A 24,145-nucleotide genomic window follows, 5' to 3' on the forward strand; every position below is an offset into this window, starting at 1 on the left:
TCAATGGATCATTTTACAGCAGAATAGTCAGACAAAGTTTGGAACATAAGTAAAGATCATCAGCTGAGGAGAATCATAAAAGAAATCAACATCTTTCCTTCCTGTTCTTTATTTCTAGATCCTTTGATACTATTCTTAAATCAGAAATCTTGCCATACCATCTTAGGTGTTAAATCATGTGTTTGCACCACAGTGTTGACGCCCAACTACTAATGTACGAGGGATGGAAAGATCTGGTTAAGACCATTTCCACTCTTTTTTTTTTTTTTTTTTAAACACAAACATGAACAGAGACCAATCACATTGTTTTCATATGGTTCCACCCATTTCATTGTCTCCTCCCTTTATATAAAATTATGTTACGATCAGTCTGGTGTGAATTAGTCGCTGTGCATTATCAAGGAAAATGCTGACCATATTTTGCATAGTTCTTGTGTTCACTCTTGGGTGTAAGTATGCACTTTCACTTCTGTCATACTTTAGTTTGTGTCATTTTCTTCGACTTTATTTGCTGAAAATATATTTTCTTTTGCAATCACTGTTTATTTGACTTGGTTTTCATTTCATCTGTTTTCCAGGGTGCACAGAATATCGAAATGTTGTGACAAAGACCGCTCATGTTGGAGAGGATGTGACTCTAACTTGTACCCACCAGTCTTCACTGTCCAGCTCAGGACTCTTGGTTTGGGTCAGGGTTGTTGCTGGAAACTTTCCTGAAGTTTTAGGAGCGACTTTTACCTTTAATTCTGCCTCAGTTACTACATTGCCGCGCATAACAACTAAAAAGGAACCTGGAACATTTGTCCTCAGTATTAAAAGAACAACTCGTACAGATACTGCTCTGTACTACTGCGAACAACATGCAGACCTGAACACAACATTTTTGCAAACTACCTTCTTATACGTCAAAGGTAAATAAAATACTAAATGACTATTACAAATATGTTCACATTTTCATATCCAGCATTAGGCTATAATTTTGCATACTTTATATTTTATTATTTTTTTTCTCTTATCCATTTTTTGTGTTTAACTGCTGATATCTACCTGTTTTTCCATATATGAGTAAAAACAATGGTATTTTCAGTTTTTGCATTTGACAGAACTGCGAACTGTTGATTTGTGAGTGGGTAAACTTTTTCATTTGACATTTCCAGAACCAGAATCACATATCACTGCCATCATTCAAGACCCTGTATCTGATCCACTTCATCCAGGAGACTCTAAAACACTCCAGTGTTCAGTTTTCTACAACTTTGAGAAGAAAACATGTCCAGGAGATCCCAGTGTGTACTGGTTCAGAACTGGATCAGATAAATCTCATCCCACTATCTTTTACTCTCATGGAAACCGCAGTGAAGAATGTGAGATGAGATCTGAGACGCACTCTTTAAAGAACTGTACCTACGGCTTGAATAAGATCATCAGCTCCTCTGATTCTGGGACTTATTACTGTGCTGTGGCTGCATGTGGAGACATATTTTTAGGAAATGGAACAAAAGTACACGTTAAAGGTAATGTTTGTCATTGAAACTGATGTATTTGTGTGTTAAATTATACTAACTTGATACAATTGTCTATTAGTCCCACAACAAGGACATTTACAATATCACAGCATCAAAAGCAGGAACTATATTAATAGTAAAAGGAATAAAAATAAAACATATAAGGAAAGCAAGATGTAGTGAGCAGGACATGCTACAAAATACACACAGTAATAACCATAGTTACAAGATGCGTAAATATAACCAGTAAATATCAAGACAGAACCACTGTGATGTCAATAGTTAATATAACAGTTTTTAATTTTATTACTGTTTCAGGAGGTGACATGGACTCACTTGCGAAGTGTCAGGAAGTCCACACAGCTCTATATTTGTTGAGTGCTGCGTTAGCTGTGAGTCTGACTGTAATAGCTTTCCTCATTTACATCATGAAGAAAAACAAAGGTAATAAACGTCATCTATTATTTATTTGTCAAGTTAATTTGCAATGTGTTTTAATGTTTTGTTAACCCTTCTACAAGCTCATATTCTGATTTTATTCATTGACATTTAGTCACGTTTGCCCTGTCAACAAACCGTGAAGCTACCACCGGTGATCAACAAATTCAGGTAATCAGCTATCACATTTTCACTAGTGTTGTGTATAGTGTTCATTCTCAATCTATAATGTGTTGTATTTTTTATAGGGAAATGAAGAGTCATTGGTTTATGCTGCACCAATGTTTGTCAAGAGTCGAGGTGACAAGCGCATGAGGAAAAGTGAAAGTATGGCTGGAGATCAAAGTGTCTATGCTGACGTCAGGGTAAAGGCTAAGAACAACTGCAACTAGTTAATAACGAACAATTAACTAATAATCATGATAATGCCTACATGATGTCGTGTGTGGGAGGTTATCAGCAGCGACAGCATCATGTCACATATTGGATGATCTTGTTTCTTAAAAGTGTTACACTTTGTCTGGGCCATTTTTATTCTGCTTCATTTCTGTAATTTCAGTGTTTTTTAAAGGTAATCACAAGGTTATGACCAAAACTTGACAAAGTCATGTCAGCTTTTCAAGTGTAAATATTTCTTCATACTTGTGGTTATCATCAGCTCTAAATGTAAAATGTCATTACTGTCACTTTCTGTCATGATTCGATGTAATATAAATAAAACTTTATTTGATGATTTGATTTATCCTATTAAAATCTATGAGCAGTATTAAAACAGCAAATAATTTGTTTGATAACATATTCATGATTACATAATTTAGGCTATATCCATTAATTTCTCAAAACACATATCTCTTTTGGTAAAATATAAGTGAAACTGATGCATGATTACATTAAGAAGTATTGGACTACAAGTGTTGTAATAATACATCTTTAATTATAACCTCTAGCAAATTAACCAGTTAAAATCTTCCTTACATCTGTTTACAACTATATAATGTGAGGGTTAATGTACAGCAAGATGTGTAGAATAAACCCTGACAAGTACTGAATCCCGATGAAGGATTTTATTTCACAATAACGACCACTTTGCTGCTCATTACATTCCTTATCACACAGCAGCTTACTTGTGAAATCAATAGTTTGACAAAATAAAGTATATTTAAAAATTAATTCATAATAAATTTCCAGCTGTGTCTATTATGAGAACTGTGCTCTCCCTAATGATCAGTCCTACGAAATCAACAAACCATGGAATTCAGACATTATCATCATCAGTATCCTGTTTTTAACAATACTCAACAATACTTACAATAATATTAACAATACTTAACAATACCAAATGTAATTTAGCATGTTATAAATAAATTTCTGACATCTATGAACCATCCATGTAAAGTAAATTGTGTGGTGTTTGCAGTTTTTATTAAGAGTTTTCCCATTTTCACCTTCATTGTGCCTTTGGTTGTCTGTAGAATGTCATGAATTATGCTAAACTATAATGTTCCTTAAAAATATGTGAAATAAAATCAGAATGTTTTGTAAATCCAACCTATGACCTCAGTGATCATTTTTTCATTATTGTAATTCTGGGTTATAAATAATTTTTAAATAACTTTGTAATTTATAATAATGTCAGAATTATCAAACAGAGAGAAAAAGTCGTATTATTTAACTTAGAATGTCAGGATTCATGAAGAACATACTGTTCAATGGGGCAGTGTGTAGAATTTCTACTATCAAATATTAAAAATTACCTCACATTAACTGTAGGCTGCTTAGAATAAAAAATATAACTAAATAACCATGAACACTTGATTCAGTAATAATATTGTGAGTTCACTGATCTGTTTGTGAAGTTTTCGCCCAGCACCTTGAACAGATACTATATTTATAACAGGCAATTATGATATGTTTATACTAATAAGCTTTAAAATGTTTGTACAACATACTGAATTGCTTTCAAAACAGGCTAAATACCTCACAAACATAATATTACAGATACATTAATGTAACTAAAATACTGCAAGTGTTCATTGTTGTTGGTTAGGTTTGGAGTGAGGGAATGAAGGCTAACACTACGTAGCTAATTAGCATTATTAGCATCAACACAAAGCTAATTTACATATGGTCACTGTGGTTTTTATGACCAAAACAGACATACTGGTTGTACAAGTAGTACAGAGGTGTCTATCTACATTATCAATCACCTAAACAGGATTAATAGTTACCAACTACAAGCATATGAACACACAGAATTAGCTAACGCTAGTTTACCAGTACATTCCTGTAGATGAAGGCTGTTCTTTTTCTCCTGAAGTCTCCTCGTCGTCGTCCTTGTTAGGGGCTCGGGGCCACAGGCCCAGAGCACCTATTGTTGTACCGTGCGTTTAAACTTATTATTCTCCATCTTCCGGACAAGATTTCGCCGATTAATTCAGCCTAATCCGCTGGGAGTAGCCCTTCAATTAATACGTCAAAATGTGCGGTTTCATCGGGAATCGTGTGCTATGACTCAAGGTGGAGATTCATTAATTTTTCACAGTTATGGGCAAAAAAAACATGCATAAAAAGTCCCATAGAAATGAATGGGGAGAGGAAAAAATCGGCCACAAAAAAACACTTTTTTCTGACTGCTACTGCTTCGGCATACTTTGACCTACAGACTTCATTTAAACTTTAAAACGCAGGCATTTTTGTCGTCTCCGCACAAATGTACCTTGTTTGAGGATGAGGTTTACGGTTTTTGATAGATGGGTCTTAGAAAAGGGTCAGATTTGTCAGAAAACACCAAAACAGAGTGCGCATTCCTGGCATACCAATCTCATTAGAGTGTGAGAACGGCTGAAAATCACCTCAAAATTTGGTGGATAACTCGTCCTCCCGGCCAAACGATACATAGGAGGCAAATGATTCTTTCCAAAAATGTAGTCACACTTCCTGGGCTTCATATGAACCTAAGTTTGAAGACCTAGCTCTTTCTACGGTGAAATGGCAGGCAGTAGAATGAAGGCTTCCCCCTCCTCTTCCCCTATTCAAATCAACACAAACAGATTGTGGTTTTCCTGATAAGTTGACTGTTTTTCCACTGCTGTAACTCACACATTTCTCACAGTACAAGGAAGAAAAACACATCTGTGTGTTCATGAGCTCTTCGTGCCAGTCATGATCATTTTAGTTTTCACCTATCTTTGACGGTTTTTCCGTAATGAGCAGATGTTTGGGACCTATTCCAGAGCTCTTTCTGCCTTTCTCTCTGCAGTCTGAGCACACTCCAAGCACACTCCCCCTAACAGCCTGAACGTCACCGTGGCAACGACAGGTCATTAAGGGTCATTGGAGTCACATTCCATTGGTGCAGGGGTAGAGGTAGAATTTAAGACGGGGGGGGGGGCAGCTGTAAATACTGACTGAATGAAATGAGACTAAATTAGACTGATGCTGCCACCTAGTGGTCCTGCACGGTAACTCTGTCATTTTTGGTCCAATAAGCACCAAATTTGACCTGGTTGATGTTAGTCAAGCATTGAATGAAATGATACTAAATTAGACTGATACTGCCACCTAGTGGTCCCCTATGGCAACTCTGTCATTTTTTATCCGATCTCCACCAAACTTGACCTGGTTGATGCTAGTTCAGCCTTAAATGAAATGATACTAAATTAGACTGATGCTGCCACCTAGTGGTCACACATGGTAACTCTCTCATTTTTGGTCCGATCTCCACCAGACTTGACCTGGTGTATGTTAGTACTTCCCTGAAATAAATAAGTCTGAATCTGCCTGAGCACTGCCACCTAGTGGTCCTGCACGGTAACTTGGTCATTTTTTGTCCGATCAGCACCAAACTTGACCTGGTTGATGTTGTTCCTGCCTCGAACAAAATGACACAGTGATATTGAATCCGATTCATAGCGCCATCTAGCGGTCCCGGAAATTTGCCTCGGCTGTGCGCCGCTTGGGCCTGGACGTGGACGCGACCTTGCGATCGCGAGCGGGACCTGTTGTCGTGAACGACCTCGGAATGGAACCGACGGCGTGCCCCCCCCCCCCGACCCCCGAGCCCCTCTCACGATTTCCGCGTGTGGAAATTGTCTAGTTTGCTCTACTTCAGCTTTTTCTTTTCTTTTTTTCCTTGTCACTGCATCAGTACACTTCAGACTTCTTTCAGGACTTTTCTGTGCTGCTTTATCACATGCTGCATTTATGTAACTTCACATAAACAGCCTAATCACATGGCTGTAATGTGATCAAACAGCGTCCGCTCACTTGAAATAGTTAATTTGAACCTTATCTGACCTGTCACATCAACTATGATTATATTTAATGTAGTATTACTGTAATATTATGAGGATGGTATAATGACATAACAAGTAAATGAGATAACAGCAGAAACAACCAACCTATGTCTTGCTCATAGGCACATCAGACAACAATTTCCCTGCTGGTGCTGGGAATCACATTGGTTCCTGTTCAGTCACATATGTACGGTGACCCCGAGGTGCAACAGCCCAAAAAATTATCCACTATGCTAAGCTTATGCTAACGCGAAAAGTTGACTGCAACTTTGTGAACTACAGCTTTTCACGTTAGCATTAGCTTAGCAACGAACCTTCACACAATGCACACAAGGGGCCATTTACCAATGAAAACTAACCCCAACCATACCCTAACCGTAACCTTAACCATTTAACACCCAGTCCTAACCTTAAGCAAACATGGGAACCTTAATTAATCATTTAACCACTTTGCAAACTATATTAATGTAAATATTTTTAAAATAACTTTATTTTTAGCGCACCGACCTCCACTTCCGGTGGGTTACTTCCTTAGCATTAGCCACATTAGCTGGAAGGCCTTAAAAATTTTCAGCCTATGCTTTTATTTTTTTGTGGTGGCCTTAATTTTAAAGCGAGAGACCTTTCAAGTAAACAGCACCCCTTAACTGAAAAGGTGGATGATGTTTTTTTTTTTCTTATGGTGGATAATTTTTTGGGGCTGTTCTCTTTTTTTTTTTGTCTTATATGGATAATTTTTGGGCTGTTGCACCTCTGGGCCACCACACATAGGCTGCCTGAGGTAAAAAAGAAAATATATCACAGGTATAGCATTCATTATTTCAGGTCCACTTTACACTTTGTCATTCATTCATTTATTTTCCAAACTGCTTTTAAAATCCTTTTGAGGGTCACAGAATTCTGGAGTCTGTCATAGCTACCAACACATGAAGACTGACACTCTGGATGTGTTGAATTTGGAAATGTATATGCACTAAGAAAAGTACTTCTGCTTTAAAATATGAAAAAAAAATCTTCTCATCTACTGACAAACCACAAAAGACGAATAAGTCTGATTTTCAAGTTGTTTATCTATGGTCAAAGAGAAGCGTTGTCACTGGTTTTGGGATAAATCATGAATAATGTCGTCAGTTTCCTTTCCATGACCAACCACTGACGTCAGTGTAACCGCATGCACAGCAGTTATGTGTACAACCACAAGAGGCCGCTTAGAGGAAACAAAGGAGTTCTTAAAACCATACAAACGATCAATGTAGGCAATGGTTGATGTGGTAGATCTCAGACAAGGCTGGTGCGATTTGTTTGTGGTGAAAATACAAAATTGCTCAACCACAGGAACCTTTAAGAATAGGTGCGTGTCTTTTAACACAGGCGATCATGTGATAACCATTGTCCTCTGAGCATCAGGCCAGGTATTTCCTCAATTCTCAGAAAAAGAAGATGACCTGAAACCGCTTTGTACCCTGCTTCTGTTCTCTCTTTTCTTTTTCACAACCATTCCCTTACTGAAAGTGACATTTAACCCATAAAGACCCTGTGCCACTTTTGTGGCAGTTTCCAGAGGATTTTTTTCTCGATATTTAACATTTCCTAAATGGTTTATCACCATTTATTACAACATAACCCTCCATATTTTACATTTTTCCATTGAAAATCTGGCATTTTCCAATATTTTATGTTCTGATCATGTATAGGTTCATAAAAGCTTGGATTAAAGTTGATGGTTATTATATCAAAAACAGAGAAAAGTGAAGAAAAGGTGACTTTTTCAGCAAAGATATGAAGAACTGAACATAAAAACAAGTGTCTCCATCCACTGTCATTGATCCAACTCCATAGATTTTACTGGTGAATCAATATTGTAGAAGATGACTGTGTTTCAGCGTTCACTACGGAGCCTCTGAACGTCCAAATGGGTCATATCTGATGACCAAGAAAAGATGACAAACTGCATTTTACAACAATTATATATATGTAGTAATAGGATTAGTGGATCAACAGGTATTAAACAGTAACAGTACATACTTTTGGACACCGGTGACTGTTTGGGTCTTTATGAGTTAAAAAGAGATCACATTTCAGAATTAACAACGTCCCCTTCACATTGCAATCAAGAACACTTAACTTGAACACTTTATATTAAAAGGTGATGAAAAAGCTGCATTTAGCATGTTTAACACACTAACTAATTTGTCAATCTCTGTAACAAAACTTGCCCTTTTTCTCTTCTAGTGAAACTGACCACGAAACCTCAAATATCCTTAGGCTCGGTTAGAAAAACGAGACAGGAAATGCATTTTTGAGAGCTATGTACTGTGTTAGTCTGAACTGTTACACCCATCTCATATCTTTAATCCACTGAAACCTAACACAGTTGAAGGCAAGAGACAACATCGAGATGATCCTTCTGTGGATTATACTCCATTTATTTCATCAAGGCTGTAAGTGTTACCATTTATGATTTGTGTGTATGTTTTAAAAGATGTTTACTGTACTTGCAACATGGGAACTATGGCCATGGATGTGCTAACATTTGTTTTATTATGCATGAAAACTAGTTCAATTAGGATGTTGCTGTGTATTTTATAGTTTGTTAATGTTAGTTTTACTGAATGAACATGGTGCAACAAGGCAATATCTCAAAATTAGTTGATTTAGATTAGATTAGATTTTATTGATCCCACAACGGGGAAATTTAACAGTCAAGGCAGCAGCAGAATAACCCATAAAGACCCAAACATCCACTGTCGACCAAAACCATCTACTGATCTAAACTATTTAATACCTGTTGATCCATTAATCCTATCAATACATGTAAATAATTGGTGTAAAATACAGTTTGTCATCTTTTCATTGTCATCAGATATGATCCATTTGGATATTCAGATGCTCCGTAGTGAACGTGGAAACACCGTCATCTTCTACAACATTCATTCACCAGTAAAACCTATGGAGTTTGATAAATGACAGTGGATGGAGACAGTCGTTTTATTTTCAGTTAATGATACATTTTACTGAAAAAGTCACTTTTTATTCAGTTTTTTTGTGTTTTGATACAATAACCTTTGAATTTACTCTGAGATTTGATAAACATCTACATGATCGGTGAATTAGATATAGGAAAATTGATGATTTTTATTGAAAAAACGCAAAAATGCAGAGGATAATATTATGATAAAATGGTGATAAATCATTTAGGAAAGGTTAAATAGAGAAAAAAGATGTACTATTTGGGAACTGACACAAAGTCACACTAGGTCTTTATGGGATAAAGTGCAAGAATAAAAGTGTACATGCATAAGGATAGTGGAAAAGCAAACAATATAAAATAAAAATAATAATGGTAATAAAAAACTAAAAAACTATACAGATTACATATTTACAACAGAGGGGAAATTGCAAAAGTCAGACACACAGATAGGACACTAGCAGGACAGGGTTATACTGTTGTGTTACATTTATACTTTATTATGATCCTGATGAAATACTGTATATATTTGTCTTTTCCCTCAGATGGGATGATCTCGGTGACCACAGCCCAAATTGGTGAATCTGTGACCTTTTCCTGTAATTTTTCTGACTCCGAGTACAGCAATACACGAGTGAAGTGGTACAAGCAGCCTAGTGGTCACGGTCTAATTTTAATCACAACCCTGATGAAAACAACTACAGTGTCTACATTTGAAAAGCCGTTCTCCCCTTCGCGTTTTCAAGCCAACTATACCTCGACCAGGAGCTCTCTGACCATTTTGAAGACCGCAGAAGACGACGAAGCGGTCTATTACTGTTCAGTCATAACCTGGAGTAAAGATGAGTGGAGTGGGACCTATTTGTCTATAAAAGGTAGTTCACATATTTGTATTCTACACATTGTTTATTTGTGTATTTTGATGTAACATTTCATTTTAAAGTAGTCCATTTTTTTAAAATTTATGTTGTATAGAAAACACCAGGAGGACCTCAGGTTATACTGTTACCCAGCGTCCACTTAAATCTGGCCAACTTCATCCAAGAGGTTCGGTGTCTCTTCAGTGTTCAGTCCTGTCTGAGACGAAGACGTGTCCAGGAGATCAAAGTATTCACTGGTTCAGAGCCAAGTCAGACAGTTCACCCCCGAACATCATTTACTCCAGTGGAAATGTCCCTCATGGATGTGATAAGAGACCTGATGAAGGTTCCCCTCCACGGAACTGTCATTATCATTTCAATGCATATGACGCTGGGACTTATTACTGTGCTCTGGCTACATGTGGGGAGATCATCTTTGGAAATGGAACAAAACTGGACATAGAAGGTAACTGCACCACCAGTGTGTTCAATCTGTTGTTTGTCACTCAAGCAGTTTCATATAAGCTTCTAATTCCATACTTTCAGACACTGAAATGTACAGTTTATTGATCTCACATGCAATTTACAACCTTCACTCTGGTCCACAGTGACTGTTCACATGCAGAAAATATTCAAATACCTACTACACTGTTGGTTGGACTAATGAAAATGTCTGATCCACCATGCATCCATGACACTTTCATTAAGTACAGTGTTTTTTAGTTGATATTCCACAGTGTAAACTCAGGCTTTCTCTATTGTTCCTTCCAACACAAACAACTGGCATTTTGATCCAATCCAACTGTATTTATAAAGCACTTTGAAACAATCACAGTGGACCAAAGTGCTGTACAAAAGACTGAAAGCACAATAAAAAAAAAATTAACAAAAGCAGTATGAAACAATAAAATCAAATAAAACAATATATATAAAAAGAAACAAAACGAATAACAAAACAAATTTTGATGGTTGCTCTGACCATGATGGATGCCATGTGTTGTAACCTGCAGAACAACAATAAAATCAATGGCCGAAGAGCAAAACATCCTCTCTGAAAAATGTACTTTTTGAGAAAACAGAACAAAAAAAAAAAAGTAGTTTTTATCTTACAGCATGCTCTTTGTAGACAGTAACATAGTCAAAAACAGTGTGTTGTTTATTGGGTATAATTAACACATTATATTTTTCAAGAAAACAACAACTCTTCTTTAGTTTCCTCAAAACAGTCAATTTTTCCAGATAGGAGGTTGTGGTCTTTGGCCATCAAAATGTGGATGCATATTCTAAAGCAACATGGCACACATTCAATAACGATATAAAACCACAGCAAACATGAGTAAACATAAGAACAACCACTATACACTGTACACTATAAATTAGAAGTATGAAAGAAAAAGCTGGGTAGAATCTGGATAATAACTGTAATGTGCTGAAATAGAACTGTAAGGTACAAAACAAGTTGAAATATTCCAACCAGGAATGTGCAAAATGACATTTAAGTGCAAATGGATTTATGACCAGAGACCTCAAACAGAGGTGAGTTTATTGTACAGTGTTATGGAATGTGGATGTACATGTATACATGTACAAAGAATCCTCATATGATCTGAATATTGTCTTAGTCAGAAAACACCCAGTTCATAAAAAGGTTAATTCAGTATCCAAGTGGAATATGCTATTCACATGACACCTATGAAATTCAGAATAATAATGTAAAATTAGCATGTATGTAAACATAACCATTGTTTTCACATTAAGCCTCTGGAAAATTAGCAGGGCTGGAATGAGGCTCTACTGTTATAAAAAAAAAAAAACCAACACTGATTTAAAAAACGGCAACATTTTCTCACAGAAAGTTCTTTTTGAATTAGTTCAAGGACATAGAGACTTTCTTTGCTTTATCTCACATGGAATTATGGTTTCTATTCCATTAGGTCTAAAGTGCTAACTTTAACTTTTTCTATTTAACTCTTCATTCATGTTTTTCAGAAACCACGATTTCATTCTGCAATGATACACTGATGTTCAACCCAGTTTGTCTGTTGAGTGTCATCATCCTGGCTATAAGTCTGACTGTTATCGCCTTCCTCATTTATGCCATCAAAGACCAAAGTGATTTTAATATAACAACCTCTTTTCATCACATTAATACTGATCTACTGTGTTTTTTTATTCATATCTATCTATGTTAATGCCTCTTTGCAGCTTCTTCCCAGCAGAAAAATACTGCAATAAGGAATATAAAGGTAAGATAATGTCTAAATGTGTGGTTGCGTTTTGTTTCAGAGGTATTTATATTTAGTCTCAGAAACATTTTTCTTCTTCTCACAGAGAGATGACACATGGGTTTATTCTGCTGTCGTCTTCACCACGATAACAGACCGAGACGTAATGAAGAACGGAAAAGCAGCAGAGAGGCAGAGGATCTACGCTGCTGTCAAGGCTTTTGGATTAGATTAGAAAATCATTGTGAGCTTCATGACATGAGTTAGTACTGACAGTTCACCCACTGACAAACTGAAACCACAAACCAACTCTTCCTTACATTAGCCTACATCTTAGAAACATGATTCCAACTTTAACTCATAAAGAAGAAGAAAGTGTGGCAGGTCCCAAATGAATTTTTCTTTCTTTTTAACCTTTCTTAAGTGATTTATCACCACTTATTATAACATTATTCTCTGTATTTTGCATTGTTTCCTGTTAAAATCAGGTATTTTCCTATATTTAATGTACTGACCATATAGAGGTTCATAAAAGCTCAGATTAAAGTTCATTGTTATTGTATTAGAAACAGAGAAAACTGAAGAAAAAGTGATTTTTTTCCAACAAAATCTATTATTAACTGAACATAAAACAAGAGTCTCCATCCACTGTCATTGATCCAACTCCATGGGTTTTACTGGTGAATCAATGTTGTAGAAGATGACGGTGTTTCCACGTTCACTACAGAGCCTCTGAACGTCCAAATGGGTGATATCTGCTGACCATGAAAAGATGAAAAACTGCATTTTATACCAATTATTTACGTGGATTAATAGGATAAGTGGCTCAGAAGTAATTGAACATTTCAGATCAGTAGATGGTTTTGGTCGCCACTGGCTGTTTGGGTCTTTATGGGTTAAAATAGTGCATTTTCTTTTGCATATGTCAATATTTTTATTCATGTATCTACCTGTATTGCATTTTAACACATGTATTTTATAATAGTTGTCTATGTTAATGGCTTCCTCATTTTGCTAATTTCTTTCGCTTATTGAACAGAGTTTTTGCACTGGTTTAAGATCATAAAAAGAACAAATGAACAATTTGTTAAAGAATATTATGCATGTCATTTAAAGTTGCATCTACAAACTTTTATCTGTGAAAATGTTTGTGAAATGTATTAAAATCTTTCAAAAGAAACTGGTCTTTGCCTCATATTGTCATATTTGACAGTTTTGTTCTACATTTATTCTGCATTATAATTCATTACTGTTAGAACTAATGCAGTCCGTAGGAGGCATGGATAGGGTTTAAAGAATCAAGATTTTGAAGCAAAAAAAAGGGCATCTAAAATGTACACAAACCACTTTAATATACTTAGTGTTAATTGAATAAAAAGTAAAAAAATCTTTTATCCCTTGAAAAAAAAGTTTGTCATACAACAAACATTACTGATTTATTGTGATTAATTGACATGATACAGCTTATACATACCAACACCTCAACCACCAAGCAAAAGACAACTTTCAGTCTCAATAATGTATGTATTAAATATACCAGTAATGTAACAGTTATACTTTGTACAAAATTAAGGGTATTTACATTTACTCTTACTTTTATAACCTGCTCTTGTGCAGTGTTAGGAGTCATCAAATCACTTAAAATACTATTTTTACAGTAAAACATTGGTTACTCAACCTGCAAAGCTCTTTTTTAATAACATATAGAAGTAATACACGTATCTGAATTATCTGGTGTGTTACACGTCTTTAAGATAATTCCAGCAGCTTTACAGAGATGATGTGGGTGTGGCCTCTGCGTGGATCTGAGGCCTGATGCAGGTCCTGCTCTGCCTACAGAGGAGTGTGATGGTCCGCTCTCACATCAGAGTACACACACTCCTGCTGTGAATCTCTCACCTTCTGTCCTCGTTTTTGTTGCCTTTTGGAAAAATTCAGTGCCACGTAATTCACTGGGTCTGGATCACCATCCTGAGGGTACAAAAAAGAAAAAAAATACTGTAAGAGTGCATCAGAGTACGTTCGACTACATGACACTATATAGTTGTATTGTGTTTCACGGTAGGTGTCACATGTAATTTAAACAGAAACAATATTATAAAATCGAAACATGGCAGTGTCGGAGTAAAAACTGAAAAACAGTGTCAAGAAATTAAAAATAAAGCATTAAATAAATAAAGGCATATTTACACGCTCATTAGGCTGATCTGCTGTCGACTTCTTACGTCCAAGACTGACAGAAGTTGTCATTTCTGTCGAGGAGAAAGCATGAAATTATGAAAATGTGGAAAATGTGAAACTTGGAAATACCACACCTGTTTGTCCTCTTTGGCCTTTTTGAAAAAGACATAAAAACTAGTGCTGTCAAACAATTAAAGTTTTTAATCAGATTAGTCACAGGGTTGCTGTGTATTAATTTTGATTAATCATGATTAAATAGCATTTATTTTTAATCTATATTAACTGCGTTTCATTTTGCAAGAACAAACAGACTCAAGAAAGAAGGGAATATAAATGCACTTAATGTGCTTATTAAAGTAATCAGTATTTGTTTTTGTCTTGTCTTACTTGTTGTCATATCTTTCACCTATTTGGTTATGTTTTCAACAGCAACCACTTGTCTGGCTGGTCCCACTGTCTTGTCTTATGTCTGTTTTGTTCCACTGTCTTGTCTCGTCCTGTCCCTGAACACGTTCGCCTATATGAGCCCTCCCTCTATGTTTATGTATACAAGCAAGGAATGGATGAACATGTGAATACAAAGTTGGAGATTGTTACTTAAACACAAGTTGTAATTAAAAATAAAGTTGTCCTCCAAAGAGGGGGTTGGTGGCGGTTAAAAAGAAGAGAAAAAAAACCCAACAAAAAACGAGTGCTGTCAAACGATTAAAGTTTTTAATCAGATTAATCACAGGGTTGTTGTGTATTAATTTTGATTAATCACAGTTAAATATCATTCATTTTTAATCTATATTAATTGCGTTTCATTTTGCATGAGCAAATAGACTCAAGAAAGAAGGGAATATATATGTATTTAACATGTTTATTAAACACCTTCAACAGTTTCAACAAAACAACCGTAAACAACTGTTCCGTCTTGTTTTTTTGTCCTCATATTTCCATCCAGTGGACCAACCTGCTGTTTAGCGTCTTCCATCTCTATGGGTTGGTTCTGCTGTCTGTCACTACCGGATCAACTGCCCATTTGTTCATGTGCGACGCTAACTCTACTCGGACAAACTGACCCAAATGCATTGCCAGAGATGTTCAGAGTCATTCTGTGCTGCAGCTGGGTTAATTGCGTTCACATTTTTAATCAGATTAATCATGATGTTGGATTAATCTGCCTCAATGCATTAATTGTGACAGCCCTAATAAAAACTTAAAAAAAGATAAAAGACAGTCACAGCTGCTCAAGCACATTGATTGTGGTGCTGTTAATGTGCAGATTGTCGCATGAGATGCAAATTACAGAATAAACTCATAAGTTATAAATATTTTATTGTGATCCCTCAGAAATTGTTAATTTAAAAGTTTAAGTGTTGAAAGTAAATCTGACATTTGATCTCAAATCTAATTACTACATGAAATATAGAAAAACATGCGTATACACACAAAATTACTTAAAAAAAAAAGGACAGTGATCCCGACCAAAATCACTCCTCATTAAACCACATAAATTATAATCAAATCAAAATCAATGAATAGATGTATGATTGTCGTACCTTTGTGTTGTTCATGACCTCTCCTGTGTATTATGTAAAAAATAAGGATGGCGATCACAGTCACACAGCCGGTTAACAGCCCTCCAAGCACAAGGATTAGGAAGTCAGGCCCTGAATTTAGGAAAAAGTAGATTAATGACTAAACGGAACCATCATGGAACAGATTACACTGCCCTTCATTCCATGGACCATCATCCTCTTTCATTCATTCACAGTTTCAAGGTCAAGACTTTTATTTGCAAGACAGATAGTATAGGACATGTACAACTTTTAGGTGAAATGCACAGAAATTTCTGGTAAAAATATGTTCAGTATTCAAACCATGAATTATTGAAGAGTTGTACGTTAAATCTAAGTAATATTAAAATAATAATAATTGTATGTAATAATAATTGTATTGTAATAATAATAATAATAATAATAATAATAATAATAATAATAATAATAATAATAATGGATTAGATAATAATGGAAATAATGGATTTATATAGCGCTTTTCTATGAACGCATACTCAAAGCGCGTACAGTGAAATAGTACTGCATGCAAATTAGAACAAGAACCCAGAATACATGGATTTAAACACTATTTTTGTGGGGGAATACACATTACAGTGTAGAATCCTATGACTAACATTTGAAGTTTCGATGTTTTGTTGTGGCACATATTGTGATTAATAATATTAATGATCTGTGCCCAACAAAAAAGACCCAGAACTGAATGAACTGGATTAGACACAGACATTAGTAATCAAAATAATCACATCATTCTTCATTATATCAAAGAAAGTAATAGAAAAGAGCTATATGTTTATGAGTCACAATAAAGCATATCATTCAGATTAAATCATATAAAGCAGTGGTTTTGGCTTGTGACCCCATTTTAACATCACCCAGACATTCAAAACACAGACATTTTTTGCTAAAATTAATTAGTTTTTGATCATGTAATAGTTTGCTATACATGTTGCAAATAAATGTTAATTTTAGATGACATTTAGTCTATAAAATGTATATTATAATGGACGGAGGCAGAAAAGCCAGGTGTAGATTACTGCACAAAGTGAGAATGTTATTTTCCTTGGTCAGGATATGTACAGTCAGTCCAGCTTGGATTTACAAGGCTGACATTTAACACTGAACAAACAATAAGTCAAACTATGAATTATGAAAGAGCTGCAGCATCTGAAACTGACCACAATGAACATTTGAGAAATAAACAGAACCACAGTGCTTCAGTTTCAGCTTCACAGTTCATCATGTCTTTTTTGTATTGGGATTGTCTCTATTAACTCACCATATATTTTTTTATTAGAAAGTTTTTTTTTTTTTTTTTTTAATCTATTACTACTACTCAGGTGACCCCATTTGAATTCCAGGCGACCCCACATGGGGCCCCGACCCCAAGGTTGAAAAACACTGATATAAAGTAAAGTTATAAACATACCTATCTCCACTTTTGTTCCTTCACCAAACAGGATCTGTCCACATGTGGCCACAGCACAGTAGTAAGTCCCAGAATCAGACAAGTCCTGTATGGTTTTGGACAGATGGTAGACACACGTCCTATTGTTTTGTCCTTCAGTTTTGTTCTTGTGAATGTAAATAATTCCTGGATGAGATTCTCCTGAACCGGCTCTGACCCAGTGCACATTGCCTTCACCTGGACACTGGACTGGGTTTTCTTTGTCCTCAGACAGAAGGGAACATTGGAGATGGATCGGCTGTCCAAGCCAGATGGACTCGGCCTCTGGACTTTGTTTTACATAGATAGATTTCTGCCGGTTGCGATCTGTGTGATCAGAAAAACCACTCAATTATTTTCACAACTTATCCTGTAAAGACCCAAACAGCTGCCTGTGACCAGAGGCATCTACTGATCTAAAAGGTTTAATAACTTCTGAAATGAAAAACCTGTCAATACATGTAAATAATTGGTGTAAAATGCAGTTTGTCATCTTTTCATGGTCATCAGATATGACCCATTTGGACGTTCAGAGGCTTCATAGTGAATGTGGAAACACTGTCATCTTCTACAATATTGATTCACCAGTAAAACCCATGGAGTTGGATCAATGACAGTGGATGGACACACTTGATTTATGTTCACTTAATGACATATTTCACTGAAAAAGTAACTTTTTCTTTCATTTTCTTTGTTTTTGATATAACAACCCTTAACTTTTATTTGAGCTTTTATGAACATCTACATGATCAGTAAATGAAATATAGGAAAATACATGATTTTCACGTAAGAATGCAAAATACTGAGCATAATATTAGATAAATGATAATAATTATCGCTTCAGAAAAGTTAAAAATAGAGGAAAAAAATCATTTAGGAACTACCACAAAAGTAGCACTGGGTCTTTATGGGTTAAAAATTCATTATCAGTGAAAAAGGCAGCAAATTAAAGTATCTTACCATTCACAGCCAAGAAGATGCCATTAGAAAAACTCTGTGAATACGCTGTTCCACTGAGACAGAAGTATGTGGCTTCATCCACTTTGCTGACGTTTGTAATAGTCAGCTGATACTGAGTACCTGCTTCTGTGATGTGGAAGCGAGAGTTCGCAAATGTTTTGTGAAGTTGCACGTTGTTAAAAACTCCAGAGGCGACAGTTTGGACCATCTGTCCAAGAGGCTGTTTGTACCAGTACAAGAATGTCTCTGTCTTTTGAAAAACTGGACAAAGTAAAGTCACATTTTCACCGGTGTCGACCACAGTCAAAGAACTGAGATGAGAAACATCTGCAGTTTGAATAAAAGCTGGAGGAAACAAAGAAAAAAACATGTAAATAACAAAGAAATATCTAAGTAATATCTGCCAGAAGATCTCTTTACACCTTAACTATTAACAATTTTGCTTTTATAAGAACTAAACTTGCTCTTACACATCGTACTTAGAAGAATCAAAGCAGCCAGTCTTCCGATCATAGTGGTGACTGTTGCACAACTGATGTCTTCCCACACAAATCTAAAGTTTTGCATCAGAAGTCTGAAAATGGAAATGATGCTGATTGGCTGAGATGCAGAAAATGCTCTACCTGGAAACTTTTGTAAAATCTATGACCCATTATCACTGACTCTGATGTAATGAACTCTTCATATGTTTTTCTTTTTTTAAATGACCCAACACATTTTCACAAATTTTAAGCTGCTCAGACCAACTGTGCTGGTCTGTTTATCAGCGATTCTGCCTGTGAGCCCAAGTTCGTGTTAGTTGACACAATAACACAAAAACACAAAAGATTGACCAATATTTCTTAAAACCTATCTTTTCTCCTTGGCTTTTGAAACCATGTGAGATGTTTGAAGGTACTATCTTTATACTATTGTTTTTATTTGGGAGTGGTTTATTGTTCTTATTTATCTATTTATTTATTTTTATTGTTTTTAATTGTATGGCTTTTTAATCTATTCTTGTATTTTATTCTTTTATTTGGGTTTTATTTATTCTTCTATATAGCACTTTTTTTCTTTTTTGTACAGTTTCTATGTCTTTAAATCTATTTTTGTATTTTATTCTTCTATTTTGGTTTTAATTATTTTTCTTTACAGCACTTTGGTCCACTGCAGTTGTTTTAAAGTGCTTTACAAATATAGTTGGATTGGATTGGCTAATTAAATAAATAAGAATATAATGGAACATAATGCAAACCTATAATTAATAAAAATGAATGAATTCAATGTTTATTTGAGTATTGTCCAGATGTGAATACTGTGCATCCAACACAACCCAGACTTTTCCCTGTTTTATGTAGAGCAGTGATGTTAACCTCCGCTACGCTTTCATTTGTACTTTTTTATTATTATTATTATTATTATTATTATTATGATTGAAATGCTTTGTAAGATATGTCAGAGTACAGCTGTTGACTGGTTTAAAGTCACACGTTCTGGTTAAAACACAAACATAAAGGAAAATACATTCGGTCTATGCTCTGTGTCTGAAAGGAAGGAAAACAAGTGAAGCTGAAAACTGTAGTGGACCATTTCTTTATCCTCTGCTCTGACGTTTGTTTACTCAAATGTGCCTTCACTGGGTTTCAACAGGATATGTTTTGAGGTTGACGAGTAGGACTACAAAAGGCTATTTCTGGGTTAAGTGAAATGGGGCTTATACTCACACTTCAGTATTTCATAGTAGTAAATTTAAAAAGGAATGCAGAGATATTTCTGATAAATGAATGCTTTACTTTTTATTGCATCGTGTTACCACCTCTTTTTGATATATCAGTGCTGGTATATTTATTTCCTGCTATTTGCTATTTTCTTTTTAGTTAACAACAAGAAAAGACACAAAACAAACATAAATATGCTTTTTTGGTCACAAAGATAAATAATAATAATAATAAAATTAGAGTTATAACACATTTTCATGCCATGAGGATGTTTTTGCACATTTGTATATTAAGTGTTTATTATGATACTATTTCATATTATTATTTTCACCTGACATGTGATTGTTGGTGTATCTGTTAATTTCTCTGGCCTTTGTACAGACCTGCAGAGATTCACTATAGAATCACTGGTGGCTTTTCCATTGGACATCTGTGCAAAGCTTTACCGATATTTACTAAATGTCAAAAAAACAGAAGTGCATAATATCAGTTTTTCCATTAAATCCCAAATGCGCTGATTTATTTATTTATCACGAGATGACACAAGAAGTCATTCCATAAACATGGCGACGAACATAAATATTGTGTTAATGTACAGATATATTCATTATTAATATATATTACCCATCTATGTTGTACTAAATTCAAAAATGATTTGGTTTCCTGGTTTGTCCACACATATTGTGCCATGTTTCTTTTAAAGCTCTTCTTCTTCTTTGCTTGTTTTAACATCCGTCAACATTTTTTTAAAAAATTCACCTGACTCTAGTTGTGGAAAAAGGTCTTTCCTTTGCAGTTTTGCATGATATACCATTTATGCTACGCCCAAAAAACCACCTCTTGCCAGCACAAAAACTTTTAATCCAAAAACGAGAGTTTTGGCGAAATTGTCATTTTTCCATTAGGTAAATTTTTATGCGCAAGTTATATTTGTGTAATTTGAGGGTCAGTGGAAAAGTGACTAGTGTCCTTCAACACACAAGTAACAAAAATACTTTGGCTCAATCCTAATTCCCCCCTTAGCCCTCCACCTTGGCTCTTACACTTGGCACTACCCCTTGAAATGGAGCTGCAAGGGTTAGAAGTTGAAACATTCCCCTATGAAATGGGACAACCCTTCCAGACCTGTCAGCAGTCACAGATGCAGTCACAGATGCAACAACTTTGTTTCTGAAAGTATTCCCCATGTCATCAGCAGCTGTAACCATCTCTGTTCAATGGGCTTTGGTCATCTTTTTACAGCTATCAACTATAAACCACAGAAATGCGATCTGTAACACATTGAAATGGCATTAAACGGTTGATCAAATGATTACGTTATTTACAAAGAAAATCTGTACATTTGTGTGTTTCTTTCATCCCACTGCTGCACTTTTTGGCTGTGTTTACCTCCATCTTGTCAATGATTTGAACAGAATTATGGGAAATTTCTCCAACTCCTCTGTTTGTAGGGTGGTCCTGAAAAATGTGTGTTTCAAAGACCAAACAGCCCTCCCCCTCAGCATGAGAGTGCGTGTGGTGCTTACTCTGGGCTGCTCCACGCGGCATCTATTCCCAAACTGCAGGGGGCAGTGTGCCACAAACGCATGTCTATCACAGTAAAAAAACTAGAGAAAATGAAAATTGCCATAACAAACCAAACATGGCGGCTTTCATGCGTCTTGAAGAAGAGAAAACCTGCTTTCCAGGTTTTTTTTACCCATTCCTCCTCTTTGCCGACTGTAGCTGTAACTTCCCTCCATGAGTTGTTCACCACACAGCTGTGGCGGCGGTCCTGGTGTGACCAATCACACAAGTGCCTGTACTTCTGTACTTCTACCACCAGGAGCTCCTGAATGTCGGCCATGTTGTCCACAAATCTCTTACAAATTTTCTGAGGTGGGCGAAGTGGAAAGTTTCCACTTAAGATGAGCCACGTGAACGGGCGTGGGTGTGAAAATGATGTCAATTGGCCGTGTGAAGTCGCACGGAGCTTGCGGATGCAGTAAGCATAAAACAGCCTTTAGCCCTTCCCCTCCGACTCATCGAGAATCAGGACACCCCTACCCCTTCATGTGAACATGCAAAATGGAGGGGGGGGGGGTGAATTGGGATTGGGCTTATGTATAACTGAACTTATCTCTTGAATGCTGTACTTACAAAGGTAATTCATTAAAACATAAAAATATATATTTTTGCTGTGAAACCTAGTTATACTATTATTCACAAGTATGATAATTAGAATATAACTGACATACAACTGCAAAATTACTACAACTAAAACCCTGCAGTCAGATGCATGAGGGTAATGTTGCACCACTGACCTTCGTGACCTCTTCCTGTAAAAGGGCTCTGTCTTTCATTCCCCTCCTCCAAATTCTCATGTATCTCTAGGTTTCTGACATGAGACATCCTCACTTCAGCGCCATCTCTTAATCACCTCTGATGGATAAGTGTACATGTAAATGATGTGTTCATGTTCATGTTATGATTAAATTTTAGTTTAGTTCATAATGTGGTGTAATGTACCAGTAGGTGATGTGAGGATGTTATTTCATTTTTTTTTCACTTATTTGGTTGACAAGTTGACCATTTTAAGTAAGTATAGCCACTTTAGACTGACAAAAAATTTCATTTTTATGTCTTTCTCCTGCCATGGTTTGTATCATACACATGTGCATCACACCTCTTTTATGCATCATGGGTCCAATGATCAAAAATAAATGTTTCCTGTTGGCAAGAAGGTTCATTTTGCTCAACTGGAAACATAAAAACCCTCCAGTTCATCTAGCTTTACTCAATGATGTTATGGGGCACTTGCAGGCAGAACAAATATGACACTCCCTAAAGGACAAAGTAGGCATATTTTATTCAACATGTCAACCACTCATTGACTATTATGTTAAAAATAACCCATCATAAATAGGTAAAAAAAAAGAAAAAAAGAGGATCCTCTGTGTGTGTGTGTGTGTGTGTGTGTGTGTGTGTGTGTACACATGTGGTTTTTTTTCTCTCTCTCCTGTTGTTACTGTGTTTTTTGTGGTTTGGTTTGGTGCGTATGTTACGTGTGTATTTATTTATTCACTCATCTTCCACTTCCCCTTTCCGGAACTTATAGTATATACATATGCATCTCATTGTACCTTGTTTGAAAATATACTTGTGTTTGAAAACCCCCCCAAAAAAGAAGTTAAAAATAAATAGATCGATAGATAGATAGATAGATAGATAGATAGATAGATAGATAGATAGATAGATAGATAGATAGATCGATAGATAGATAGATAGATAGATAGATTAAAAAAATGTCCCCAAAGGTCCTCCAGGTATTCATATTCTGTTTTTGATGTGCATTTACTAGACGTAAGACATCCTTCAAGATGAAGAAAAGAAGTCGAGGAATGGAGGAAACTGAGTAAGTAGGAAACTGAAAGGAGGCTTTTGTGTTTCAATTGTGCTAAGCCCCTCCCTCTGCCACGCCCCTGTCATCAGTGAAGTCTGTGTGGACCCTTCACTGGCAGTTGAACGTACATCTTGATTTTACTGCTACTTACTTGTTAATTGTGTAAATAAAATAGTTTCACAACTTGTAGGTATTTCAGCTGTTCGGTTTAGCACATGCAGAAAGTCTTACACAAATCATGAATATGTTGACATTAACACTTTATTTTCTGACTTACATTTTCTGACTGACTCCAAAGATGACCAGGGCCAGCAGATTTTGTAAAAAAAACAAACAAAAAAAAACATGTTTTACAGAAACATGAATGTGGGCACAGCCAAAAAACAAAGCAAGCTAACATGTTTACGACTGCATAATGAAAAGAAAAGTCATACATAATCTTTATCTTTAGGAGAAAAGAACAAGAAAAAAGATGTTCCTGCATTGCATTTACCAAGAACTACTCACTATAGAAGATGAAGAGTGTACATTATCAACACACCACTGCTGCATGTGATTCAAGCGGTACATTTAAAGAAAGGGAGGAAGAGGTGAGATGTGCTGCAAACCACCAGCCTCCGTCCAA

General features: G+C 35.8%; 3 protein-coding genes across 3 annotated transcripts; 2 read left to right on the forward strand and 1 right to left on the reverse strand.

Moving 5' to 3' along the window:
- The first annotated feature begins 397 nt into the window (after positions 1–397).
- Positions 398–3,394, forward strand: LOC115426573 (uncharacterized). Its single transcript, XM_030144670.1, has 6 exons — positions 398–449; positions 579–911; positions 1,158–1,514; positions 1,824–1,949; positions 2,059–2,114; positions 2,192–3,394. The coding sequence occupies exons 1-6, from the start codon at positions 407–409 to the stop codon at positions 2,333–2,335; spliced, it is 1,059 nt and encodes a 352-aa protein (XP_030000530.1). The 5' UTR covers positions 398–406; the 3' UTR covers positions 2,336–3,394.
- A 5,191-nt stretch (positions 3,395–8,585) lies between these two features.
- Positions 8,586–12,757, forward strand: LOC115426578 (uncharacterized). Its single transcript, XM_030144674.1, has 6 exons — positions 8,586–8,679; positions 9,752–10,081; positions 10,182–10,532; positions 12,056–12,178; positions 12,272–12,312; positions 12,398–12,757. Exons 1-6 carry the CDS (start codon positions 8,637–8,639, stop codon positions 12,524–12,526), a joined length of 1,017 nt encoding a protein of 338 aa, XP_030000534.1. The 5' UTR covers positions 8,586–8,636; the 3' UTR covers positions 12,527–12,757.
- Positions 12,758–13,869: 1,112 nt separating this feature from the next.
- Positions 13,870–18,978, reverse strand: LOC115427338 (uncharacterized). The gene is made up of 6 exons (XM_030145855.1): positions 18,909–18,978; positions 18,439–18,783; positions 17,461–17,805; positions 16,017–16,127; positions 14,482–14,543; positions 13,870–14,262 (listed from the first exon to the last, which is right to left on the reverse strand). Exons 1-6 carry the CDS (start codon positions 18,949–18,951, stop codon positions 14,125–14,127), a joined length of 1,044 nt encoding a protein of 347 aa, XP_030001715.1. The 5' UTR covers positions 18,952–18,978; the 3' UTR covers positions 13,870–14,124.
- Between the last annotated feature and the right edge of the window lie 5,167 nt (positions 18,979–24,145).

The sequence above is a fragment of the Sphaeramia orbicularis genome, chromosome 10, assembly GCF_902148855.1.
Source record: "Sphaeramia orbicularis chromosome 10, fSphaOr1.1, whole genome shotgun sequence".
Classification (NCBI taxonomy): Eukaryota; Metazoa; Chordata; class Actinopteri; order Kurtiformes; family Apogonidae; genus Sphaeramia; species Sphaeramia orbicularis.

Coding starts and splice junctions, on each gene's coding strand:
- LOC115426573 (XM_030144670.1), top strand. CDS start 407: ATGCTGACCATATTTTGCATAGTTCTTGTGTTCACTCTTGGGT. Junction 450..578: donor TCTTGTGTTCACTCTTGGGT/GTAAGTATGCAC, acceptor TCTGTTTTCCAG/GGTGCACAGAATATCGAAAT. Junction 1,950..2,058: donor CATCATGAAGAAAAACAAAG/GTAATAAACGTC, acceptor ATTGACATTTAG/TCACGTTTGCCCTGTCAACA.
- LOC115426578 (XM_030144674.1), top strand. CDS start 8,637: ATGATCCTTCTGTGGATTATACTCCATTTATTTCATCAAGGCT. Junction 12,179..12,271: donor TTATGCCATCAAAGACCAAA/GTGATTTTAATA, acceptor GCCTCTTTGCAG/CTTCTTCCCAGCAGAAAAAT. Junction 12,313..12,397: donor CTGCAATAAGGAATATAAAG/GTAAGATAATGT, acceptor TTCTTCTCACAG/AGAGATGACACATGGGTTTA.
- LOC115427338 (XM_030145855.1), bottom strand. CDS start 18,951: ATGATCGGAAGACTGGCTGCTTTGATTCTTCTAAGTACGATGT. Junction 17,806..18,438: donor CATCTTCTTGGCTGTGAATG/GTAAGATACTTT, acceptor CTGATCACACAG/ATCGCAACCGGCAGAAATCT. Junction 16,128..17,460: donor AGGAACAAAAGTGGAGATAG/GTATGTTTATAA, acceptor TCCTAAATTCAG/GGCCTGACTTCCTAATCCTT.